Consider the following 22,162-nt stretch of genomic DNA (forward strand, 5'->3'; position numbering starts at 1 on the left):
CAGCTAAATCTTTGCGGACCTGCCCTTGCCTGGTTCGAATCCTACCTCCCCCACCGGCTCCACTTTGTCGTCACTAACGGTTTCTCCTCCAGCCCGTGCACAGTCACTTGTGGCATCCCTCAGGCTTTGTCCTTGGTCCACTCCTTTTCAATATCTATATATTTTTCCTTGGTGGCATCATCCGCAGACATGGGGTCAATTTCCACACGTATGCAGATGACACCCAACTCTACCTCTCCGCCTCACTCTCAATTCCAGGACCACTGCTGTCCTGACAGACTGCCTGTCGGACATCAAGTCCTGGATGAAAGCTAACTTCCTGCAATTGAATGTCAACAAGACCGAGGCCCTTCTGCTTCGCTCCGGTCAGCGCCTCCATACCTCGGTGCTGACAGCATCTCCCTCCATGGATGCACTCTATATCTCACAGAGCCAATACAAAACCTCAGCGTCCTGTTTGACCCTCAACTATCCTTCATACCCCACATCCATGCCATGATCCGTTCCGCCTTTCTCCAACTGCGCAACATCGCTCAGCTCCGCCACTGTCTCACACCGCAGGCTACCGAGTCCCTCGTACATGCATTTTTACATCCGGGCTCGACTACCAAACTCCCTGCTTGTCGGCCTCCCCAACGCCTCCCTCCACGGGCTGCAGATCACCTAAAACTCCGCAGCCCATGTCCTCTCCCGCACCGGCTCCGTGACCCTATCACCACCATCCTCGCCCGACTCCATTGGCTTCCCACCGAGGATACAGTTCAAGATCCCGGTCCTCACCTTCACAGCCCTCCATGGCCTCGCTCCCCCCCCCTACCTCTGCGACCTCCTAAGCCCCTACCAACCTGCCCGCTCCCTCCGCCCGGCGGGCTCCGGCCTGCTTCACGTCCCCTGACTCGCTATTGGTCCTTCAGCCACTCTGCCCCCACCCTCTGGAACCGCAGTCCCTCCGCCTCACCCCCTCCCCCCCACCTCCCTCGCCCCCTCCCCCCACCTCCCTCCCCCCCTCCCTCGCCCCTCCCTCCCTCGCCTCCTTGAAGACCCGCCTCAAGATCCTCCTCTTCGACCCCCTCATCCCTCACCACCTGCCCATCCCTCCCTCCCCCCCCCCACTCCCCCCAAACCCCACCCCATATCATTGAGCAGCAGTGGCTGGCGGGCGCGCGCACGTGCGCGTGCCCACGGCAGCGCCGTGCGGTGGCGGTGTGGGTGGGGTGAGGAGGGAATGGAGCGAAAGGGGAGGCGGGCGCGCGCGCGCGCACGTCCCCCCCGTCCTCCCCCCCCAAAAAAAAACACGCGCGCGCGCCCGCGCGCACGATTGCTGCGGAGGCGGGAGCGCGCGCGCGCGGCCGGGGCAGAGGAAGGATAACGAACGTCGTCGGGCGCCATCAGCCAGCGACCGAGCGCCATGGCCAGACTGGAGCAAGTGCTGATCCTGGAGCCGCCCATCGAGCTCAAATTCAAAGGTGACCCTCCCTCCCCTCCTCCCTCTCCCCTCACGAGGGGGTAACCTTGGGGATGAACGTTAATTTTTTAAATTTTTTTTTAAAAAAAAATTATTTTTCATCCCTCCGTTCCCCCCCGAACACTCGCTCCGCTCCCGGAGAAAAATCTAATTAATGGGGACGACGTGGGTTTGTGTGGGTGTGTGTGTGTGTGTGTGTGTGTCTTCTCTCTCTCTCCCTCTCTCGCGGAGCCGGGTGTGGAGGCTGCCTGGAAGCAGAGCCTTCTCTTTCTCCCCCCCCCCCCCACCACCCGCCGCCCTCACCTCTCCCTCCCCGCACCGAAAAAGCCGCCGCCGGCTTCCCCTCGGCCCCCGGGACCCGCCGCCGCCGCCGCCATTTTGAGAAGTTGGAGCAAAACTCTTCCAGGCCGCGGCGGAGCCTCGGCTTCTCGTAGAGGCGGCGGCGGCGGCGGCGGCGGCTGGGGGGCGGGAGGAAGAGAGACAAACGGGGAGGAAGGTGAGGGAAGAGGAGGAACGTGTACGCTTTCACCCGCCAGCCGTTCACGCAGTCGACGGGGAGGGCGAGGCGGGGTTATTTATAAGCGACTAAGGCCCGGGGGAGGGAGGGAGGGTGGGGTACGGCGTATGTGGGGGGGGGGGGGTGAAGCCCCGCTGCAGATGCTGTCAGCCCGGCACGTTGGAGAGGAACTGCCGGCCGGAGTGTGATTGAAAAGGGTTTTGCGGCCGTGTTTTGAAGGAAGGGGTTGATGTAGGGAAGTGGGTGTGTGGGGGGGTCGGGGGGCTATTCACAAACACGTACGCACACAAGGCCTTCCAGGAGCTCCTGGGGCTTTGGAGAAGGCACGACCGGGGTGTGTGTGTGTGTGTGTGTGGGGGGGGGGGGGGGTCCTGGGCACAGGGATGGTTGTCGGCCTGAGCATCTTTATCTCACTTTGAACCGGCGGCTCCTTGAGCTGAGCAGTGCTGAGAGTGCGGTGCCCGTCTCGTCGCGGGGGGGAGGAGGTGGGGGTCGTTTTATTTTTTATAATAGTTTCACGTGCGCAGTTTATTCCCCCCTTTGAAATACTGCACCGTGAAGCACCGCATCTTATTAAAGCACTGTCGTTGTGAGAAGAAAAAAAGGGGGGGGGGGGGAAGAAATATTTAATTGAAACGCATCCCATTCATTGACCAGACACATCCAGTAGCTGGGAGCGCTTTGAGACCAGTTTCCTTTTACATAACCATTTCATTTTATTTCTGCGTTGGTAATGCGATGCATCTCTGCAACGTTAGCTGTATAATTTTCGCGGTGTCACTATCACTCCCCCCCCCCCCCACCACCACCCCCACCCGGCTCCGTAAAGAGGAGATCTCATGCGTTTGCTTTTGTACATCTATTGCAGCAGCTTTTTTTTCCCTCTCTTCGGGGTGGAAAATACCAAACGCAGAAAATGGATTAAAATGTGCATGTTTTTTTTTGCGAAAAAAAAATGCACGGTAGCTTTTTTTATATATATATATATATATATATATATATTGTCAGCAACGTGAGGCCAGACTGGGCTGGCACGAAGGTACATTTTGCCGAATCAAGTATCTTACGAAGCCCCTACCTATCTTCCCCCCCCCCCCAACTAAAGCTAGAAACGGTTTGTATTACAGATCTGGAAGGCTTTGCGAGAGCAGGGTAAAAATAGTCCCAAGTCGAATTTATTTGCATGTTCTGTTGCCTAAATTGGTCGGTCCACTCACTGCTGGTTGAGGAGAAACCCGGCCTTCTCGTTTGGTTGCCTTATTAGATGTTGCATTGATGGTGAAGCGAGCTGTTCAACACCTATAGTGCTGGCTGGCACCGCCCAAAATGCCAACGAGGCTGTTGGAATTGGGACTAAAAACCCCCTTTCCCCCCCACACCCACCGACTTTTTAACACCTGGTGGATTGTATTTATTCTTGAGGGTTTTAGCATGATATTACTCCCAAGCAATTTATTTTCTCTGTTGGATTTTCCAACAATATCAGTTCGTATTTAGCCAACTATCAAGATTATATGAATTTCATTTTTTTTCACCAACCTGCAAACCTAATGTTAAAGCTAAATGCTTTTGCAGCATAAAATTGTTCCGGCAGCATTTTGTAGTGAAAGAGCTACACGTCTGGTTGATCACAGTCATCAATTTTAAATGATGGAAAAAAAATCATTGTGAATTTTAAAGGTGAAGGAAGAAAGGTTGCAAAAAAAGAGGCTCAGTAGTTGTGTGCTTGATTCTCTTTTTTTTAAAAAAATTCACAATGTTCCAACATTATTTGATCTGATTCGCTGTTGGCAAATTGATCGGATTAGATTAGGCAGCCACTTAGTTTCTGCTATTTGAAGTGTACCTATTGTGTAATGATGATATTGTCCCTCCATGCCAAAGTTTACATGACTTGTATTTCTTGTTTGTTTGAATGCCAAATGGAGGATACAGGTCTAAATTATTCCACAGATGCAATTCAAGTCTTGATTGCTGTTGCATGATATTGCTGGAGTGAGAATGAGCATTTTTAGCAGCCAGTGAAAATAACATACAATCATAGCTTTCTCTGTCTTCTCCATTCTAATGAGTATTAAGATGTGGTTTGATAACCCATATCCCACATTGCTTGGCATCCTCACAACCAAGAAATTGCTGTCTCTCTTTTGATTATTTTTTGTAGCCTCGATATTGGATACAGAGAAACTATTTCCTCTTGTGGGGGAATCCAGAACAAAGGGTCACCATCTTAAAATTAGAGCTAGGCCATTTAGGAGTGAAATCAGGAGGTAGATTTTCACCTAAAGGATAGTGGGAATGTGGAACTCCCAACCCCGAAAGGCTGTGGTGCTGGATCCATTCAAATTTTCAAGACTGAGCTGGATAAATATTTGTTAGGTAACGGTATCAAGGGCAAAAAGGTCTGGTAATTTGAGTTGAGGTATAGATCAGCCATGATCTTATAGAATAGCGGAACAAGCGCAAGGGTCCGAATGGCCTACTCCTGTTTCTATGAATAAAGCATTACCTTGTAGTGAGGTATTATGTTTTGAGACAGATTCTTTAAAAAGGATAAAAATACATGGGAGGTAAGGAAAATAGAATTAAAGATGATCTACTATGACCTAATAAAATGGTGGAGTAGGTTTGACTGGTTCTGTATGTCCTACTTCTGTTCCCAAGTCTGACATTTGTGGTTCGGCCTTTGTGAATCATGACTTGGAATTATCAGTTAATGGAATCAAAGATGGTGGTTGTTTAGAAGTCTGTAGTTGCTGAACTTGTGGAGGATGCAAGGTACTAAGTGGCAAGGCAATTAATGACTTTTGGTGATGTTGATATCCCGTTTGATGCATGAAAGTTATGTTGTGGATCTTAAAAGCTCTATGTGAGGTTTGTTGTATCGCCTCCACTGGCTTCCCATCCCCCAGATGATTGAATTCAAGATCCTCATCCCCTGCTACCTCTCTGACCTACTATCCCCCTACTTACCTGCCCGTACCCTCCGTTCCTCTGGCTCCGGTCTGCTCCACATCCCCCGCCCCAACCGCCCTACCATCGGTGGCCGGGCCTTCAGCCTCTCAGCCCCCAGGCTCTGGAACTCTATCCCCCAGTGCCTTTACCTTACTTCCTCCCTTTCCTCCTTCAAGGCCGGTCTCAAGACCGTTCTCTTTGACCGTGCCTTCAGCTCCCCTCTCGACTCTCTACCCTCTCCTCGCTCCTTCCCTCCCCGACCATTTCCCCCCTGCTCGGGTCCTGACCCAACTGTACAGCGCCTTGGGACGTCCTCCCTTATAGACTTATAGACCCCATTCGCGGTGCGTGCAAGCAGATCATTTGGCACGTGCTGGTCGACCCTGCACCAGAATTGGCTGATTTCTGGATCATTACTTTACTGCGGACATTACTTGCTATGTGCTGGAATTATGGGAAATACGATTAAACATTGCTATGACCTAATAAAATGTTTGATGGGCCTAATTGCGTGTTCTGTTCCTATGTTCTGAAGTATCTGACATATCAGACATATCAAGTATCTTGTATACAATTACATCAGTGGTGACCTAATGACCCATTTTATATTGAGGGAGGTGGCTCCACGCATGTATAGTGCCACTGGATTTAGTGGTTCTGTTATAACATGGGTGGGTTTTATGGAGCCCCAACCAATAAACGATGGAATTCCACCGTGTCTCCCTTAAGCGTTCCAGTGAAATGAATGTATCCTATTTTTATTGCAACTTTAGAGTATTGGCTTGTCAGTGGTACATTGCTTTTGTGGGTTGACTGGTTCTGTATCATCATCTTTCAAATGCCTTTCACTGGATGGTAGTCAAGCTCTGAAAACCTCGCTGAATTTTTGTAGATTTGTTTTAGAATTGGTAGGTATACTCAAATTAAATTTGCAGAAGTCACATTCAACTTCTACAAATTTCAGACTGATAGGCAGTAGTGAAGTTCATCAGTTTTAATGGTGGAATTTTAAAGGGGATAATTGGTTGCCATATTTTAAGCTTCTCCATATATAGTAAATGTTACATTTGAAGCATATTTTAACATTGGACTGGTCTCATTGAATTTAAGGTTTGTCATTGAAGCTGAGTTTAAATCTGAAGTAAAATGGATAGGATGTAGTGTTGTGTAACCAAGCTGAACCTCTGTAATCTAAAATGTATGCTAAAATAGATTTCACAGCCAAATTTTGTTTTCCCCATTTATTTGGCATTTGGAGTATTTGGTATTGAATGCACGTAACACTGTAAATTTGATTAGCATGGAACATGGTTGCTCATCATTAGTACATGGAGTGTATTTGACGTTTTAATTGTACAGCACTACAGATCTAAAGTGTGCTATTTGTTTAAATCTAAAATGCTTCTACAAAGAAAAAAGATGTATTCATTTGACTTGCAGTTTATCCTTAATAATCCTTGCAGTTGATATAGCAGCCGATCATGTCGTTGAGATGTCTCCAAGCGCTTCACAGAATATTTTGTAAAGTGCATTGACTGGACAATTTGTAGGTGAAATGGTGCAGCCAAATGGGCACAGCAATGTCTGACGAACAGTCGTGGATTGAGTGACCATACTTTTTTAAATTGTGCTATATTCATGTTGTAATGGCAGATATGGCATTAAAATCACATTGAGCTTTCCCAGAAGGAATGAGACTGAACTCAGTGGTGAACTTGTGTTTATTTCAATCCAACCCTGAGCTAACCCAACACTCAAATTATTTTCTCAATATATAATGTAAGTGATGTATCCTATCTGCCAGTATAGACATTTGATTTGTTGAGCAGAAAATAAATTGATGTGTAAAAAACCTGTGCACCTTGTTTGCACAAGAATGCACTGGATGTTTCTTGTAAAATGCAAAGCACCCTAATCACTGAACAAATAAATATCGTCTGTGTGATAGTCTGAATTTCAAAGGAGGCCTGTGTGGAGAGTATAATATGCTACCTTTACTTATGAATGTGTGTTATTTTTAAAGTGTAGAAGTGTGTATGAATAAAGGATGGCTCTGTTAGTAAATTAGTGTGAAACTGAGCCAGAGGAGAAAAGTCCTACCAAGGTTTGTTCCTGTTTTCTGATGAGTTAACTGATGTTTGCTGGGTTGTTGGTAGGTGTGTTGCAATTGGCTTAGTGACTTTGGACTAGGGAGCGGAAAGCAAATCCACGTTCCACTCTTGATTTACAATATCCATTTGTGAATGTCAGATGAGGACACAGTCAGGATTAAGAATATACAAATCGCAAAAGACTGTAGTTGCTGGAAATCTGAAACAAAAACAGAAGTTGCTGGGAGTACTCAGGCAGCATCTATGGAGAAAGGAAAGTGAATCCAACCACCGAACATATCTTTACAAGGGACTTTACAAGGGACTGTTCCCTCGCTGACTCCCTGGTTCATTCCTCCATCACCACTGACAGTTGCTTTCCTCCCCCGGCACCTTCCCATGCCAGCACAGGAGATGCAATACCTGCCTTTTCACCTTCTCCCATACCACTCCACGGCACCAAACACAGCTTTCAAGTGAGGCAACGATTTACATGTTCTACCACTAATGTAATATACTACATTCACTGCTCACGATGTGGTCTCCTCTACATTGGGGAGACTAAATGCAGATTGGGTGACCAATTTGCCGAACACCTTCATTCTGTCCACAAGTACAACCCTGAACTTTCAGTTTCTTGCCACTTCAACTCTCCCTCCCACTCACACTCTGACCTCTCCATCCATGGTCTTACGCTGTTCCAATGAACCACAACACAAGCTCGAGGAACAGCACCTCATCTTATTTGCTAGGGACCTTACAGCCCGCTGGCCTCAATATTGATTTCAATAATTTCAGACCGTAACAGCTCAGCTTCCCCCTCCCGCTCTTCTGTGACTATTACCACATCATCTGGGTCCCAGACACACCTTTTCTCTCTCTGGTCTGTCTGTTTTATTGCAATTCCACCCCCCCCACTTTGTTTTGCATCATTACCACCTCTTTAACCCATCATCCCCTGTCCTCTATCCCATTTTCTCCTTTGTCTTCCTTGCCCTGCCTCCCACTCTTTGTCCTTAAAAGCCTCTCCCTCTGAACATGCCCCAGTTCTGACGAAGGCTTGTGGACCCAAAATGTTAACTCACTTTCCTTACTCCTTAAGAATATACATTTGGACAAGGAAAGAGAGGATAATCAGTGCCTGTAAGACTGTAGGCATGTAGTATTGTACACCAGTATGACCTTGTGTCTCAAGAAAGTAGGAGAAAGATTGGAGGGCAGTGTTTTATATAAATAGTGCTGTATACTGGGTAATCACACTAACCTCACTTCTTCTGCATTACACATACAGTAATGGCCACTGACCTGACTGAAGTGACAACAATGCTGCACATTCACAGCATGAAGGAAGTGATGTTCAAATCCCTGTACAACCTCATACTACAATATCTTTGCAACCTCTTAGAGCCCTACTGACCTGGCTGCTCCCTCAGCTCAGCTGACAGCAGTCTTCTTCAAGTCTGCTGCCCGATCCGTCCGACCATCAGTGGGCGAGCTTTCAACCACTTAACCCCAGCTCTCTGGAAATCAATTTCAGAGTCCCTCTGTCTTGCACCCTCTCCATCTTTATTGCTTGCCCTTCTCTTTTCGATCAAGCTTTCAGTTATCTTTCCTGCCACCCTCCCCATCTCCCCCTTGTGTTGACTGGGCACCCGAGCTGGGGTGCAGGGGGGAAGCAGTGCTTTGAGGTGTCCTCCTGATGTGGAAGGCACTATATAAAAGGATTTTAAGTAGTTTTAATGAAGTCTGTTGAGCTATCAATGTTCAAATTAAGGGCTTAATTCATCTCGTGTCTGAGTTAGATCTAGAATGTCTTGGATTTCCTCGTTGCTGAATTTGTTTCAAGCTAGAAAAGTTTACATTTAAATGAAAGGATAAACTGGTGTATGTTTTTGATTTAAATAATTTGAAATCAATTTGGACTTAAAATATATAAGACCAGTCACTCCAGTTAATATATTTTCAGGAAATGAAAATTATCATGTAAGCTTGTATGGTCTGCCTGTGTTGGTTCAAATTGTTGCTTTAAACAATATTGGCCATTGATTGACAGTAATTTAGCTATTTTTGAATTATTAGTAGTTTAATGTATTTTCCCTGTTTTTTATTGATTCACCTATTTTTGACCATTGTTCCTAACTTTCTTGAGCAATTCTCGTTAGGATGTACCTTTTTAACTGCTTCTGGTTCAATTCTGGTTAGGTCAGCGCCTTGGGACGTCCTCCTGATGTGAAAGGCGCTATACAAATGTAATGTTGTTGTTGTTTTTGTTGAAGGCTGAACCCTGTATCATATCACTGCTGAGACACTTTGCTTATATTTTTATTCCCAATCTTATAGGTTGGGTTAGTGCCAACCATATAGCTCTGGTGGAGGAGAGGGCAGAAATAAGTATTTATACAAGTTCTATGCTCAAAACTTTGATTTGATCTTTATTTGTTTTTGGTCCATTTTTGGAAGCATACATTTGTCTGCAAAGTAATGCTTTGTGATAAAATTCTGGATGTTACCACTCTCAATGGGACCTAAAGATCTTGAAAATAATGGCCTAGTAAAATGTTTTTTATGAAATTGATGATGACTAATTTATGAATCTTTGTGTCACATAGTTGACTGCCTAAGATAAGTGAAGTTAATGTGCAAAATTGGGACCTACTACTAGTTCAGCTGGATTTGTGATGGAAAAAAACCTGTGGACTTTTTTTTACAACCAATGAGATTTCTTGCCAAGATTTGATGGTGATGAAGGACATTACGCAATGGTGTAACTATAAAGGTTGGGTTAGTGCCAATCCAAAATAAGCCTGTCTACAGCCTCTTATTTATACTCTCTTAATTTTTTTTACCCACTGTTCAGCAGTTTTGTAGATTGAACTAACTTAGTGTCTTCGTTCTGCTGAGTCTCAGAACCTCCATGTCAATAGAGATGTTCTCTGCCACAATGGTATTGCCATAGCCCTATCACTCTCTTACAAACATTTGGGTAAAGCATCCAGGGTAAAGTGTGCCAATCAGCCAACCTATGTATGGCTTTTGTTTAAGGTTAGAGAAATATGAAACAAGATTGAGCCCTAAAGAACAAGATCATCGTCAAATATCACATTTCTCTTCCTCTTTCTCTCCCCCCCACCCCCACTTCATATAAGTGTGAGATTGAAGGAAATAACCTGGTAGATGATTAAGCCAGTACGTTATTTTATTTGTGTAAATGCTATGACATATGCGGTAAGAAATGTTTGGATTCAAAATCGCTTCAAGAAAAACATTTGCAATTAAATTTAAAGTATTATTTTTCAATCTGGGATACATACACTAAGGGATACGGTTTGTGCCTGGATGTAACATAGATATTTGCGATAATGAATTACTGCAGATAAAATTTAATAAACTACCAGATCATTCTTTATGAAAATTACTGAGTATGTCACTTCATATATAAAAGACTTAAAAATAAAATCATCAGTTGCAACAGGCACCTTATTTAAGCCTTATATGGCTTAATTGCCACACATGGGCAACTCAAAGGACAAATAGTTTCTAAACACCACTGCACTGAAAGCTTGTGAAATTTAGTTCTGGCCATGATTTAATGTATTCTATTTGTAACACTGTTCTTTTGTATTATATAGTGCAGCTTTGTTCAGATCTACAGTACTGCATGTTCATCAAAGCAACAGCTAATTCATTTGGAACAGAAATTGTGGCATTTCCCAATTAAAATATTTGCCTAATTGAACTGCACTGACATTGGACAGAAAGAGGTGAATCCAGTTTTGAAATTTAGATTTTTGTAGTGTTAACATTCGTGGGTGTTGTAACTGTTTGACTGACCGCTGACATTGGTTCTTCATTGGCTTTTCTTCACCTCTTTGACTTCAATTACTGTACACCCGGCTTTGGCCAGATGTGCTACCTCTGAGCTAATTCAGCCCCAGGGAGATACTGCTCATTTTCTGTCTCTTTCCCTCATCCCCCCTCTCCTCTCCAAGGAAGATAATTTTAGACATGGTGCTCATTTAAACAACTTAAAATCAATGAAGTGTTGAATTTACCAACTGGAATATTAGCCCAGATCTTTCTGATCTCAGGTTTGGTGTTTGACAGAATGAGCTTTCTGAAATCCCATAACCTTGCAGTAGGTGAGTATATATTGATAGCACAGACTGCAGACGCAGGATTGTTTTTGTCTAACATACACATTGAATAACAAGTTTATGCTCAATGGAAGGTTGAGTATAACAAAAGATCACTGGACAAGCAGCGGGAAGCTTGACAGTGCTTTCAATAGCAAGCTGTGTGGTTTTAGCTGATTAAACTCTAGCAGTTCCCAAGCATTGGTTCTCACCAACCTGTGCCTGGTACTCTTCAGAATTATGTAAACAGGTGGTTTTACAGGTGGTTCCCGGGGAGAGTATATTTGTTTCATTCCAGACATAGGGAAATTTCCATTTGTGGGGGTGGCATATATATTTGGATCTCTATCTGGTTTGTATATAAAGTATTGTGATGGGTTTCTGTGTATGTTAAGACACCCAGCTGACCCCATGCTCCCAAAAAGGTACAATAGCAAATTCTTGCTATTATTCAAAATTCTAGTCATTCGCCTAGCGGGAAAAGGTGATTTAGTGACTAAAACAGAACACCAGAAAAAATTGCTCTTTGTAAGATCTCTGATGGATAAGAGCTGCTGCTTGGCAATATTTTTAAACTACTTGTAAGTATGCAGCCTATAAATGTAGCTTGAATCATGTTTCTAAAGATAACCAGGAATGTTATAGCTCTACAGTTTTGATTTTGTATAATGTGCTTTGAAAATAATTGCACTAAAATGCATGTAACGTGTTGCCAAATTGTGACACTGGATTGTAATTTTGCATCTAAATCCTGTAACAAGTTAATGTAAAATTCATACTTTGACCGTTTGAATCAATATTATGTTTATATTGACAATACTGTCAATGACTCCTTTGATAAGTCTGTCAGACATCAAGTCCTGGATGAGAGCTAACTTTCTTCAGTTGAACGTCAACAAGATCGATACCCTCCCGATTCGTTCCTGTCAGCACATCCACACCACAGGCACTGACAGCATCACCATCCAAGGTTGCACACTGCACCTTACCAAGCCAGTCTGGAACCTTGGCGTCTTGTTTGACCCTCAATTATCCTTTCTACCCCATATCTGTGCCATCGCCCGGATCCGCCATTGTCTCACACCGCAGGCTGTCAAAACCCTTATACACGCATTCATAACATCCAGGCTTGGCTATGCAAACTCCCTGCTTGTCAGCCTTCCCAATTCCTCCCTCCATAGGCTTCAGATCATCCAGAACTCTGCAAACCATATCCTCTCCCGCACCAGGCTCCGTGACCCTATCATCCCCATCTTTGCCCGACTCCACTGGCTTCCCTTCACAGGATCCAGTTCAAGATCCTGGTCCTTGCCTTCAAAGCCCTCCATGACCTCACTCCCACCTCCCTCTGACCTCCAAACCCCTTACCATCCTGCTCGCTCCCTCCGCTCAGTGGGCTGTAGCCTGCTTCATGTCCCCAGCCTGGTTCATGTCCCCCGTCCCCCCCGTCCCCACCATTGGCAGGCGAGCCTTTAGCCACTTTGCCCCCAACCTCTGGAACTCCATCCCGCGGACCCTCTGCCTCGCCCCCTCTCTTGCCTCCTTCGAGACCCATCTCAAAACCCCCCCTCTTCAATCGTGCCTTCGATCACCCTCTCTCTCCCCCCCCTCCACCCCGCTCTCTACCCTCCCCGATCCTGACCCCCAGCACCTTGGGATGTCCTCCCGATGTGAAAGGCACCACACAACTGTAATTTTGTTGTTGTAAGTAGTGGAGGGGAGAGAGAAGAAATGTATTCATCAATTCGTTCTTCGTCTAATTCAGAAATTCGTAATTCTGGTAAGGTTCAATGCATTTAAACATTACCTGTAGTCGAAGTTCATAAAAACATGTTCATATACACAGGGCTTGGAATCCACCTTGATTGGTATGCAGAGAGCTAAGAAGCTGTTGCTCAATCTGTGCATCCTTCAACTGGTGGAATGATTGCTCAATGGGTAGGGACGTGTGTCCAAGCTGTGGTCAGGAAGATGGTGGCAAATGGTGGCATTTCATGTGCTGCTCACCAGGAAGTTTGCAGGGAGTTTCATCTATTGAGGGCTCAAACCTGCAGTAATAAAATGACCAATGACTGACTGACCAACATTATTTGATGTCAGATGACCAGCTAGTGACTATCCTCCTTGGTGGGGGAGGTAAGTGAGGCCTCATTGGAGCTGAACTGGCTCCAACGTGACCTCCTTGGCAATGGAATGTTGGAATCAAGTCAGCGCTCTTAAGGGGGAGTCCACAGTACTCAAATGCACTGTTGGTAGCAGACTCAACCTGTTTGGTTTGGAACTCTGTTTGGTTAGGATACTTTTAAGCATGGTATCAGACTCCCCACTGACCTTCAAAAAGTAACAAGCCATTTCAAGCAAATCATTAGAGATCCAGAGACCTGCAGCTTTCATCCTGGCCTTTCAAAGCACTGCAGCAAGAAAAAAAATCATCCAGGCTCCCTGCATCTGTTTGTTGTTCAGTAGTCTTCCACCGCACCCCTCCTCTCCCCCCAAAGTGGATAGTAACTGTTAGGCAATCATATAAAAACCAAGAGTAGCACATGGTGAAGAAAACTGGATTGATAGGAAAAATATCATAAATTGATAATATAGTATGATTTTGTGTGGAGATTCTATACGTTTATACTGTAGTTAATTGGAAATAGTTTAACTAGTCACTGTTTGAAATGCTTAACATACGTAAAGGCAGTGTACTGATGGTCCAGGGCCTTGGGATATCTCCCCGACGTGAAAGGTGCTTTACAAATGTAATTTATTGTTGTTATCATGTGTTAAAAGATTGACAAAAAACCTTAATTAAAATAAGGTGAGTTGAAATATCATGTTTGATTTTGAAGCAAAAGGAAGCCATTGTAACGATTAGGAATTTTGAGTTCAAGGACACACAGCGAAGGAATGCAAAATGTAAACATAAGGATATTTGCTAAGCGGAGGAAGGGAGTTAAATTAGAGATGTCCCAGTGTTTGTGTGGTTTACAGACTGGAGAACCTCAAATTGTTCGTTGAACAATTGTTTGAAATAAAACATTTTAAAATTGCAAAAGGATCAAGAACTTTTTTGTACTTCTAAAAGCAAATATACCTATGGTGTGAAAATGTCAAAGATTCTTGTTTAGATGCAAATGAGGTAAGTTCAGTGACTGAAACCCGAGAAAAGAAAATGTAAGTGGAAGAAATCAGCTACAATCTGGGTCATTGGTGGATGTGGTAAAGGGACAGGTGGTAGTCCCTGACACTTGCGGAAACCCATCGCCATGCTTAAGAGTATCCGAACCAAGCTGAGGTTTCCATGTATCCCACCTTCACATGAAAATCCCAGAGATAGATTGTTGGAATGAAATGCGCACTCTCTCCAGGTCTGGTCATTGTGTAAACAAGTTCCTCCTAAACTTCTTTAGATCTGTTACTGGTTATCTTTTATTTCCTCTTATTGTGGACTCATCAATAAGTGGAGGAAAACACCCTATTAATGTCCATCTTTATGTCTCAAAGTTGTGTCTATTATAAATAGTGTCAATTATGAGACTTTTGGTAGGCAAATATGGCAACCATTTGTGTCAGTAAATCACATGAATAGCTTTGAATTGAATGACCAATTGTTCTGGAGAATTGTTGATTAAGATGCAGGGAGAAAATTCCTTCTTTTCGAATAATGTTATAGGATCTTTTAAGATGTAACTCAACAAACAAATTGTTTGATGGTCCATCCAAACGACATTGTACTGCTTTCTCACTACTACACTGTCAGTCTAACAAAGGTGAATATTGAAAAAGAAAGTATTTCAGTTATCTTAATGACATTGAGATGAATTCAGTGCGACACTAGTTCTTTTGAGGGCCCTGATGAACAGTGTGAGGATTCTGGAACTCTCCCTCAATCCTTCCGCCTTGCCCCCTTCCTCCCCAACTACAAATCCCGCCTAAAGACCTTCCTTTTAATCGTGCTTATGGTCATCCCACTCTCTCATCCCCTGGCTCGCAGTCAGACTCCGCTACTATTAAGCACCCTAGGAGGCTATCCTACTTGAAGGGCGCTATAAAAATGCAAGTTGTTGTTGATTCTTACAGGACAGAAATGAGCAAATATAGGCCCTGTATTGAAAAAGGGTGACTGAACTATACCTAGAATTACAGACTCATTTGTCAGTCTAATTGGAAAACCAATGGAATCAATAATGGAATAAATTATTAATCAGTAAGCAAATGGATAACTACCTTATGAAACTAACTAAATTATTTAACTAAGTTAAGTTATTAAATTTCAACTCTCTAGAGTTCTAGCTTATTGTACAAGTTTCAAAAAACAACTGGAATTGACCCTAAAATGGCATAAACGAATACAGGTGAACTCGCATAATTTATTTAGTTAATAAATCGTATACTTACCTAAGTCATGATCATTTTGTTATTATGAACTATTTAATTTCTTTGCACTAGTTGGATTTTACAAATTGGATAAATGGCTAAATCATAATCTCACAAATTATGTAAATCTTAATGGAAATTATCTAACTTGTATCACTGCAATCGCACATAGTGGCTGCAGTGACAAAGTACTGCATGCATAGTGCTATGTCTGAAATGCTACAGGATGGTGGATGAGGTCACTACAGGTCTGTGACTTTCTTCTTTTGTGTTGGATTCTGCCTTTCAGGAGTTCAAATAATTCAGTTACAGTGGTAATAGTTCTTTATGAGAGTTCATGTTTTATTAAAACAGTTCAGCTTTTAACCCCGTTTGCTAACGCCATTCATTGTATACGTTTTCTACACATGAAGACACTTACATTATACAGACTTGTGTATAACTCGAACTGGTGTAAATCATATTAAAAGTTATGTTCCCGACTGACAGGACTTGTGCGTGTTTCTCTATATTCAAATATGATGTTTTGGTTACAACTATAGTCATTTCAGTGACTTAATTTAGCTATTAGCTATTTGGAGAGGGGAAAGAAAGAAAATTATACTTTTTAGGCAATGTGCTTCTGGTGTGATACTCTTGTTTAATGCTCTCACATTGATGACTTTATTACATTGATGGCAAATGATGACATTGATTATGACATTGATGAGACCTATCACCACCTGTATTGTAATCTAGTTACAGGTCGTCTCAAAGTACTTCCCAAAATAACTTGAGTTTGGGAAAAAACGATAATTTGTACTATTGGATGCATTTCATCATTCAAATGGTATGAAAATATCAAGTTTTTTAATGTAATTGTGCCACAACTGAAATCTGCTACCTCACGTAACACGGACTGGTAATCAAAATTGAAATGTTCCGGTCTTTACTGCTTCATGGTTGATGCCTTTACCCATTGGAATTTATTGGTTGAAGTGAAGAAAACAAAATAAGAAGTGCAATAATATAAATCGGTGAGTAAGACTTTAGTTAAGCTCATCTGAACTCTCACAGAATTTTTGCACTGGGATTTAATCTTTACAAAATAACTTTGTGACAGATATTTCATTATTCAGCCAGTTCCTTACTGGAATGCAAACCGTAAAACTTAATGTATCATATATGTAAGCAATGTAAGCACATCTACAGTAAAACCTGTTCTATTGATTATGCCCGGTAAACCTCTGGTACAACCCTCAATGTAATATGTATTCAAAAATTGCTTTGAAATGGAATTTTACCAGTATACTAGAAAGACCATTTGTACAAGTGCAAGTTCTTGCACATTGATGATTGTACATGGAGTCCTGTAGCTCAGTGGTTAGAGCACTCACTTCACAAGCGAGAGACTTGAGTTTGATTCCTGGCAGGGTGATAAGTTTCCTTACTCCACACACCTTATAATGATCCCTCAAGAAAAAAAGCAATAATAATTTGGTCACTCAATCTATGACTGTTTGTGGGATACTGCTGTGCGCAATTGGCTGCCGCGTTTCATCAGAAAAATACAGTCAATTCACTTTACAGTATATTTTGTGAAGTGTTTTGAGACGTCTCGAAGATGGGAAAAGCGCTATATCAAATGCAAGGATTGTTTATTATTATTATTACATTGTAGCTGTGGGAAAAAACCTTGTCATTTCAGCATTATTTTGGGGCATGTGGGAAATGGGATTAGCATTACTAAAATGACAATGAAGGGTATACTTACTGAACAGCAAATTTTTGAAACTGAGAAAATGAATCCCATCTGAACTCGAAATGTAAGGATCACATGTCAAGGGACACTACATTTTTGGCTTAGTTGATAGCAATCCTAACCGAAAGTTGTGCGTTTGGATTTGAGTTCATAATCTAGGTTGACATTCCAATGTTGTATTATTGGAAGTGCTCTTTTGGATGAGGCATTAAACTGAGATTCTGCCTGTCTGTTCAGTCTAACAAGAAGATCCCATGTCACGTTTTGAAAAGAGAAGGAAGCGGCTTCTTCTGATGTCCTGGCCAAAAATCGTGTGGAGAATTGGTCATTCATTTCATAGCTGTTTGTGGGACCGACCAGCTGAGCCTGTTATGCACAACTACGGCAACTCCAGTAATCATCTTTTGTGTATTTCCAAATGCAGAGTTGAAATACTCACTATAGGAAGCAATCTTGTTTTTGGTTGTGTGTGTGTGTATGTGTGTGGAGGGTGAGAGAGGAGAGGTGTGAATTCACAGCTGAGTCTGATTGTTTTATCACCACACACCATACCAGTGCCTTCCAGCAGCAAGACTACTTAGCAATCAAAAGCTGGAACCCTGCTGTACTTTTTCCTTCTCTTCCCGCTCTTCAAAGTTGAAGCTAATTATAGTTTCTTCCCCACCGCCCAGTTGAAATGGGCAAACTCAGCGCATGTATATTTTTGGGGTATGGCTCAAAGAAGCAATTTAACTGTTCTAGAAGCTCTCTGCATGTACGGTATGAAGTCCTGCAAAATGCAACTCATCTGTCAGGCACAGAAATATTTTCCTGTGGTTTTATGTTCTTCCTCAGGGCAGTCTCTGAAATTATGCTGTGGTACTTTAAAGTTTATCTCTCATTTGGGGGCGCTTGAATGGAGTTGTAGATTGATTATTATAAAACTGTTTGAGGCCAGGTCTTGAATTGGACTTACTGGGGATCTCTGGCCTTCAGTAAGGGTTTCAGCACAGTGGAGTAGTAAATGACATTTATGCTAAAAAGTACTACATTGCTATTTGAAATCCACTTTGTTCTTACCCTACCTTCCCTGAAGGTATTTGCTTGCATATCTGTATTGCCTTTCCTCAATGGTGACTTAAAGATCCACCACTTTCTTATTGATTAGTGTGCACAAATTTGGTTTTGAAAAGCTAATTACATGCTAAACACAAAGAAATATATAGTAACAGGAACATAAAAATGCAAGGACTTTTTGGTGCTGTGTGTTCACAAGAAGATTTGCAGTTCCTTAATAGTGATTCATTAAAATACAATGACAGTTATTGGCATGTACTTCCTCAACTATTTGGAGAGCTCCTTTTACCTATGACTAACTCAATGAAAAGCACCATCTCAGTCATATGAAAGGTACTGTACTTAAAATGGTTATGTATGACTACAAATTTATTAACAACTATGCCTTGTTTTTAAATCGACTATTATTCAAATTGAAATACAGTTCTTAAAACCATTGAAAGTTTTATTTCTGCGCGGCACATCATAAATCTGCCTATATGGAATTGATGCATAAAGTATTTCAGACTCTACTGGGTCTGTTGCAGGAAGGGGAGAAGAGAAAGTATGTGTGCAGTCACAAAACAGAAATTCCCACAAAAGCTGTGGATATCAGTGATTTAGGTTGGTGTATTGAATAAGTGAGAGCAGATGGCAACATTTGGGAAGGAGGATATGAGCAGCAATTGCACTTTTGCATTTGAACAACCCAGTAAATCTGAATGTTTGCCTACAAGATGTACAGTCATTATACTTTACAGTGAATCCTGTAAATCTGCTTCAAAAACGCCTTTTCTTTTGAACTCCCACTGTCCCATTTTGGAGGTGGGATAAATCTGTTGTTCAAAAAAAAATCACAAAAGGAACAGAAGATTGAATATTGTTGGGGCTGCACCTCAGATGATACTTTCGCTAATCTCTGGGGTAATTTTCAATTGCAAATCAAAGTTCTACTGGCTCAGCAATGCAAATAGTGCTGAATTCTGACCATGATTTGATTCTCCTCCCCCTCCCTCCCCGATTTCAAAATTTCCTTTATTTAACCCATGCTTCAGTGATATTTAGTATATTTAAATTCTAGATTATTTCAGTGGAGATGCTGTGCAATATTGCAATACTGTGCTTTCATCTGAAATTGATGTAGAAGCATACTTCTCCAGCTTTTTGGAGTAGGACTAGGTTTCCATCTCCGATCAAAAATGGAAGCAATTTATTGTCTTAGTCTTAGCAAAAAAAAAGCTTAGCTCTTTTTCCCATTTTGCTTGAGTAATGTTGAATAGTTCACAGCTGAGCAGATTTCCTAACCTCTTGTACCAACTGGCTTGTAATTCTCAATTAAAAATAGTGCCTCAGCACATTTACTCGAAACAGATTAACTGGTTATAGCATTCCATTCTTGGGTAGAAATTACTTAAGCAGCATTCACTAGTATTTAAAGCATTGGCCTTGAACCCAAATTATGAGAAATTAGCATTCAATCTTGTTTTAAAATTAAAATGTGTGATCTGTGGTGCAAATTACATAGATATATGTAAAGTGTTCATGATGTAGATCTATGGGTTAATTGCAAAACTGATTAACCTGCATGTGGTTAGAAATTGGCAGCATGCCCCCTTTTCAATTTTTAGCAAGAATGAGTCTTAAGAAAATTGACATGATAAAGAATCTAATTATGAATTGAAAATAGCAAATTAATAAGCAGTGGTTGAGAAATGAAAAAAAAACTAAATGACATTTAAGCAAGTTTTGGAAAATAACAGTTGTACTGTATTTAAAACTGCATAAAAATAAGGGATTTCTAATGTAAGGGGAAATGTTTATGTGATTAGCCAATTGTGCATGAGTAGCCCAAGCCCCTTTGAATTTTTCTGCCAATTATATTAGGATATTTTTACCTCACCTTTTAGTGTTAAGTTGATGCTGAAGTGCAACATGAATCAACAGTGAGTAGGTAGCATTTCTATAGAGCCTTTCACACAGAGTAAAGCTTGGACTGATTTACAGGGACAGGGTCGGATCTCAAGCAAGTGAGCGGGGGGAGAGAGAGGTGGTAGTGGGCATGTTCAAAGAGTAGAATTAAAGGCGGGACGTAGATAGAAAGCGAGGGGATGTGTGGTGGAGGGAGGAAGTTTGAGGTTGGGATGTAGGAAATGAAGACTTGGCTACTGATGGTGGCAAAGAGAGGGCGTGGCTCATGTTGAAAGCTTGAGGTGGCTAAGCAGAGTGGCCAGTGGAGGAGTAGGGTAAGTGGTTGGACAGATACGGAGATTACAAGAAATGGATGGATTGGTAGGTGAGGACCTTGATCCACTGGGAAATGGAGAGATGGTCGAGACTGGCAAGTAGCAAGGTGATGGCTTTATAATGGGGAGTGAATGCCCAGAAAGCTTCTGCATTGTGACCCCATTGATCTCATGACTGAACTTTCACTCTTAAAAAACATTCCTTGGCAGTTCATTAGTTGCTGTTGGAAGTGAATAGAAATTGGCAACATGCCGCTTTCCAGCAATATAAAAAAGGAAGTAAAATGAATTTGTAGGGAGATCAAATTTACCAGAGTTCAGTTTTTTAAAAAAGTCAAATAGCTCAATGGAATAGAGACTTGTGTTCCTCTGATCTCAAATGTAATAGGATGCAGATCGCACCTGTGCTTTTTCAAGGTGAAGTTGCAATTTCTTTTGTCAGGGATGCCTCCTAACCGTTCTTGGAAGTGGGCCAGGGAAAAAGAGAGAATAAGTGGGCGTTCACTCATTGCAAAGAATAGACACCATCTAGTGGACACCTTGATTGGTAGTGGTCTAAACACAAAAACAACAAATTACATTTGTATAGTACCTTTCACGTCAGGAGGACTTTCTAAGGTGCTGAAACATAAATACCGTTTTGTAGGGGAGAAAGCTTTATGCCTTGAACGGCAAAATACTAATGTGAACAAAACATTTGGTTTCTTAAACACAGCCATGATCTTAATTGTGCTTGCATCAATATGTTCAAGGAATTGAATTGTTGGCATATTTTAAAGGGCAATTACAGACAAAAAGAATACTTGTTGAGCGAACCAGTCCTCATCTATACATCTTACTTTGGAGGAAGTTATCGATCACCTTTTAAGATTTTAGCCCAATGGTGAAAAAATCATTACATTATTGGTTGGAGAAATTCACTTTCTAATTCTCTCTACCCCTTCCCCCCACTTACACATTTTATAATTTAATGTTGCAAAATCCTTTCAGTTGGTATGTATGGGATGTTTGGTTAAGACTTGTATGCAGAGATTCTCCAGATGTTTTCAACTTAAAAGCACAGGGGAGACTTCTTTAAAGTGCATTTCGAAAAACTTGAAACATTCTAGACTTTTAAATCAGTTAATAATTAAAATGAATAATTCAGATTAGGACAACTGGTCAGTTTGCTAATTCAGACCCTGCTCCAAATGTATATGATTTACTTATAATGTGTTTGCTCTACTGAGTTTTGTCACAGAATTGAATTGCAGTTTTAGATGCGGATGGAATGTTTACGGCAGTTGTTTTTTGGTGTTTCTCTATTGATTGGTACTTATCCCCCCACGTAGCCTTTACTCGATTGCATTCGATATGTTGCAAATTACAGCACTCCAATTTCCATGTAGCAATTCACCTTGTGAACTATGGAGGTGAATGCATCTCTACATCATTGAATTTGATATTTTTTTACAGGTCCATTTACAGATGTAGTAACTACAAACCTTAAATTGAAAAATCCAACAGATAAAAGGGTATGTTTCAAAGTGAAGACTACAGCACCACGCCGATACTGTGTACGGCCAAACAGTGGGATAATAGATCCTGGATCAACAGTTACTGTATCAGGTATGCA

The 22,162-nt window shown here is 42.2% G+C and overlaps 1 protein-coding gene across 2 annotated transcripts in view; it reads left to right on the forward strand.

Moving 5' to 3' along the window:
* Positions 1-1,318: 1,318 nt before the first annotated feature.
* vapal (VAMP (vesicle-associated membrane protein)-associated protein A, like) overlaps positions 1,319-22,162 on the forward strand; it is a 38,210-nt gene continuing 17,366 nt past the window's right edge. For both annotated transcript variants that reach the window (XM_042331919.1, XM_042331920.1), the window contains exons 1-2: positions 1,319-1,466; positions 22,003-22,155. In XM_042331919.1, coding sequence (XP_042187853.1) covers positions 1,409-1,466; positions 22,003-22,155 — 211 coding nt within the window. In that variant the 5' untranslated portion in view covers positions 1,319-1,408. The remainder of the gene's footprint in view (positions 1,467-22,002; positions 22,156-22,162) is intronic.

This window comes from Callorhinchus milii, unplaced genomic scaffold (genome assembly GCF_018977255.1).
Source record: "Callorhinchus milii isolate IMCB2004 unplaced genomic scaffold, IMCB_Cmil_1.0 Scaffold2, whole genome shotgun sequence".
Classification (NCBI taxonomy): domain Eukaryota; kingdom Metazoa; phylum Chordata; class Chondrichthyes; order Chimaeriformes; family Callorhinchidae; genus Callorhinchus; species Callorhinchus milii.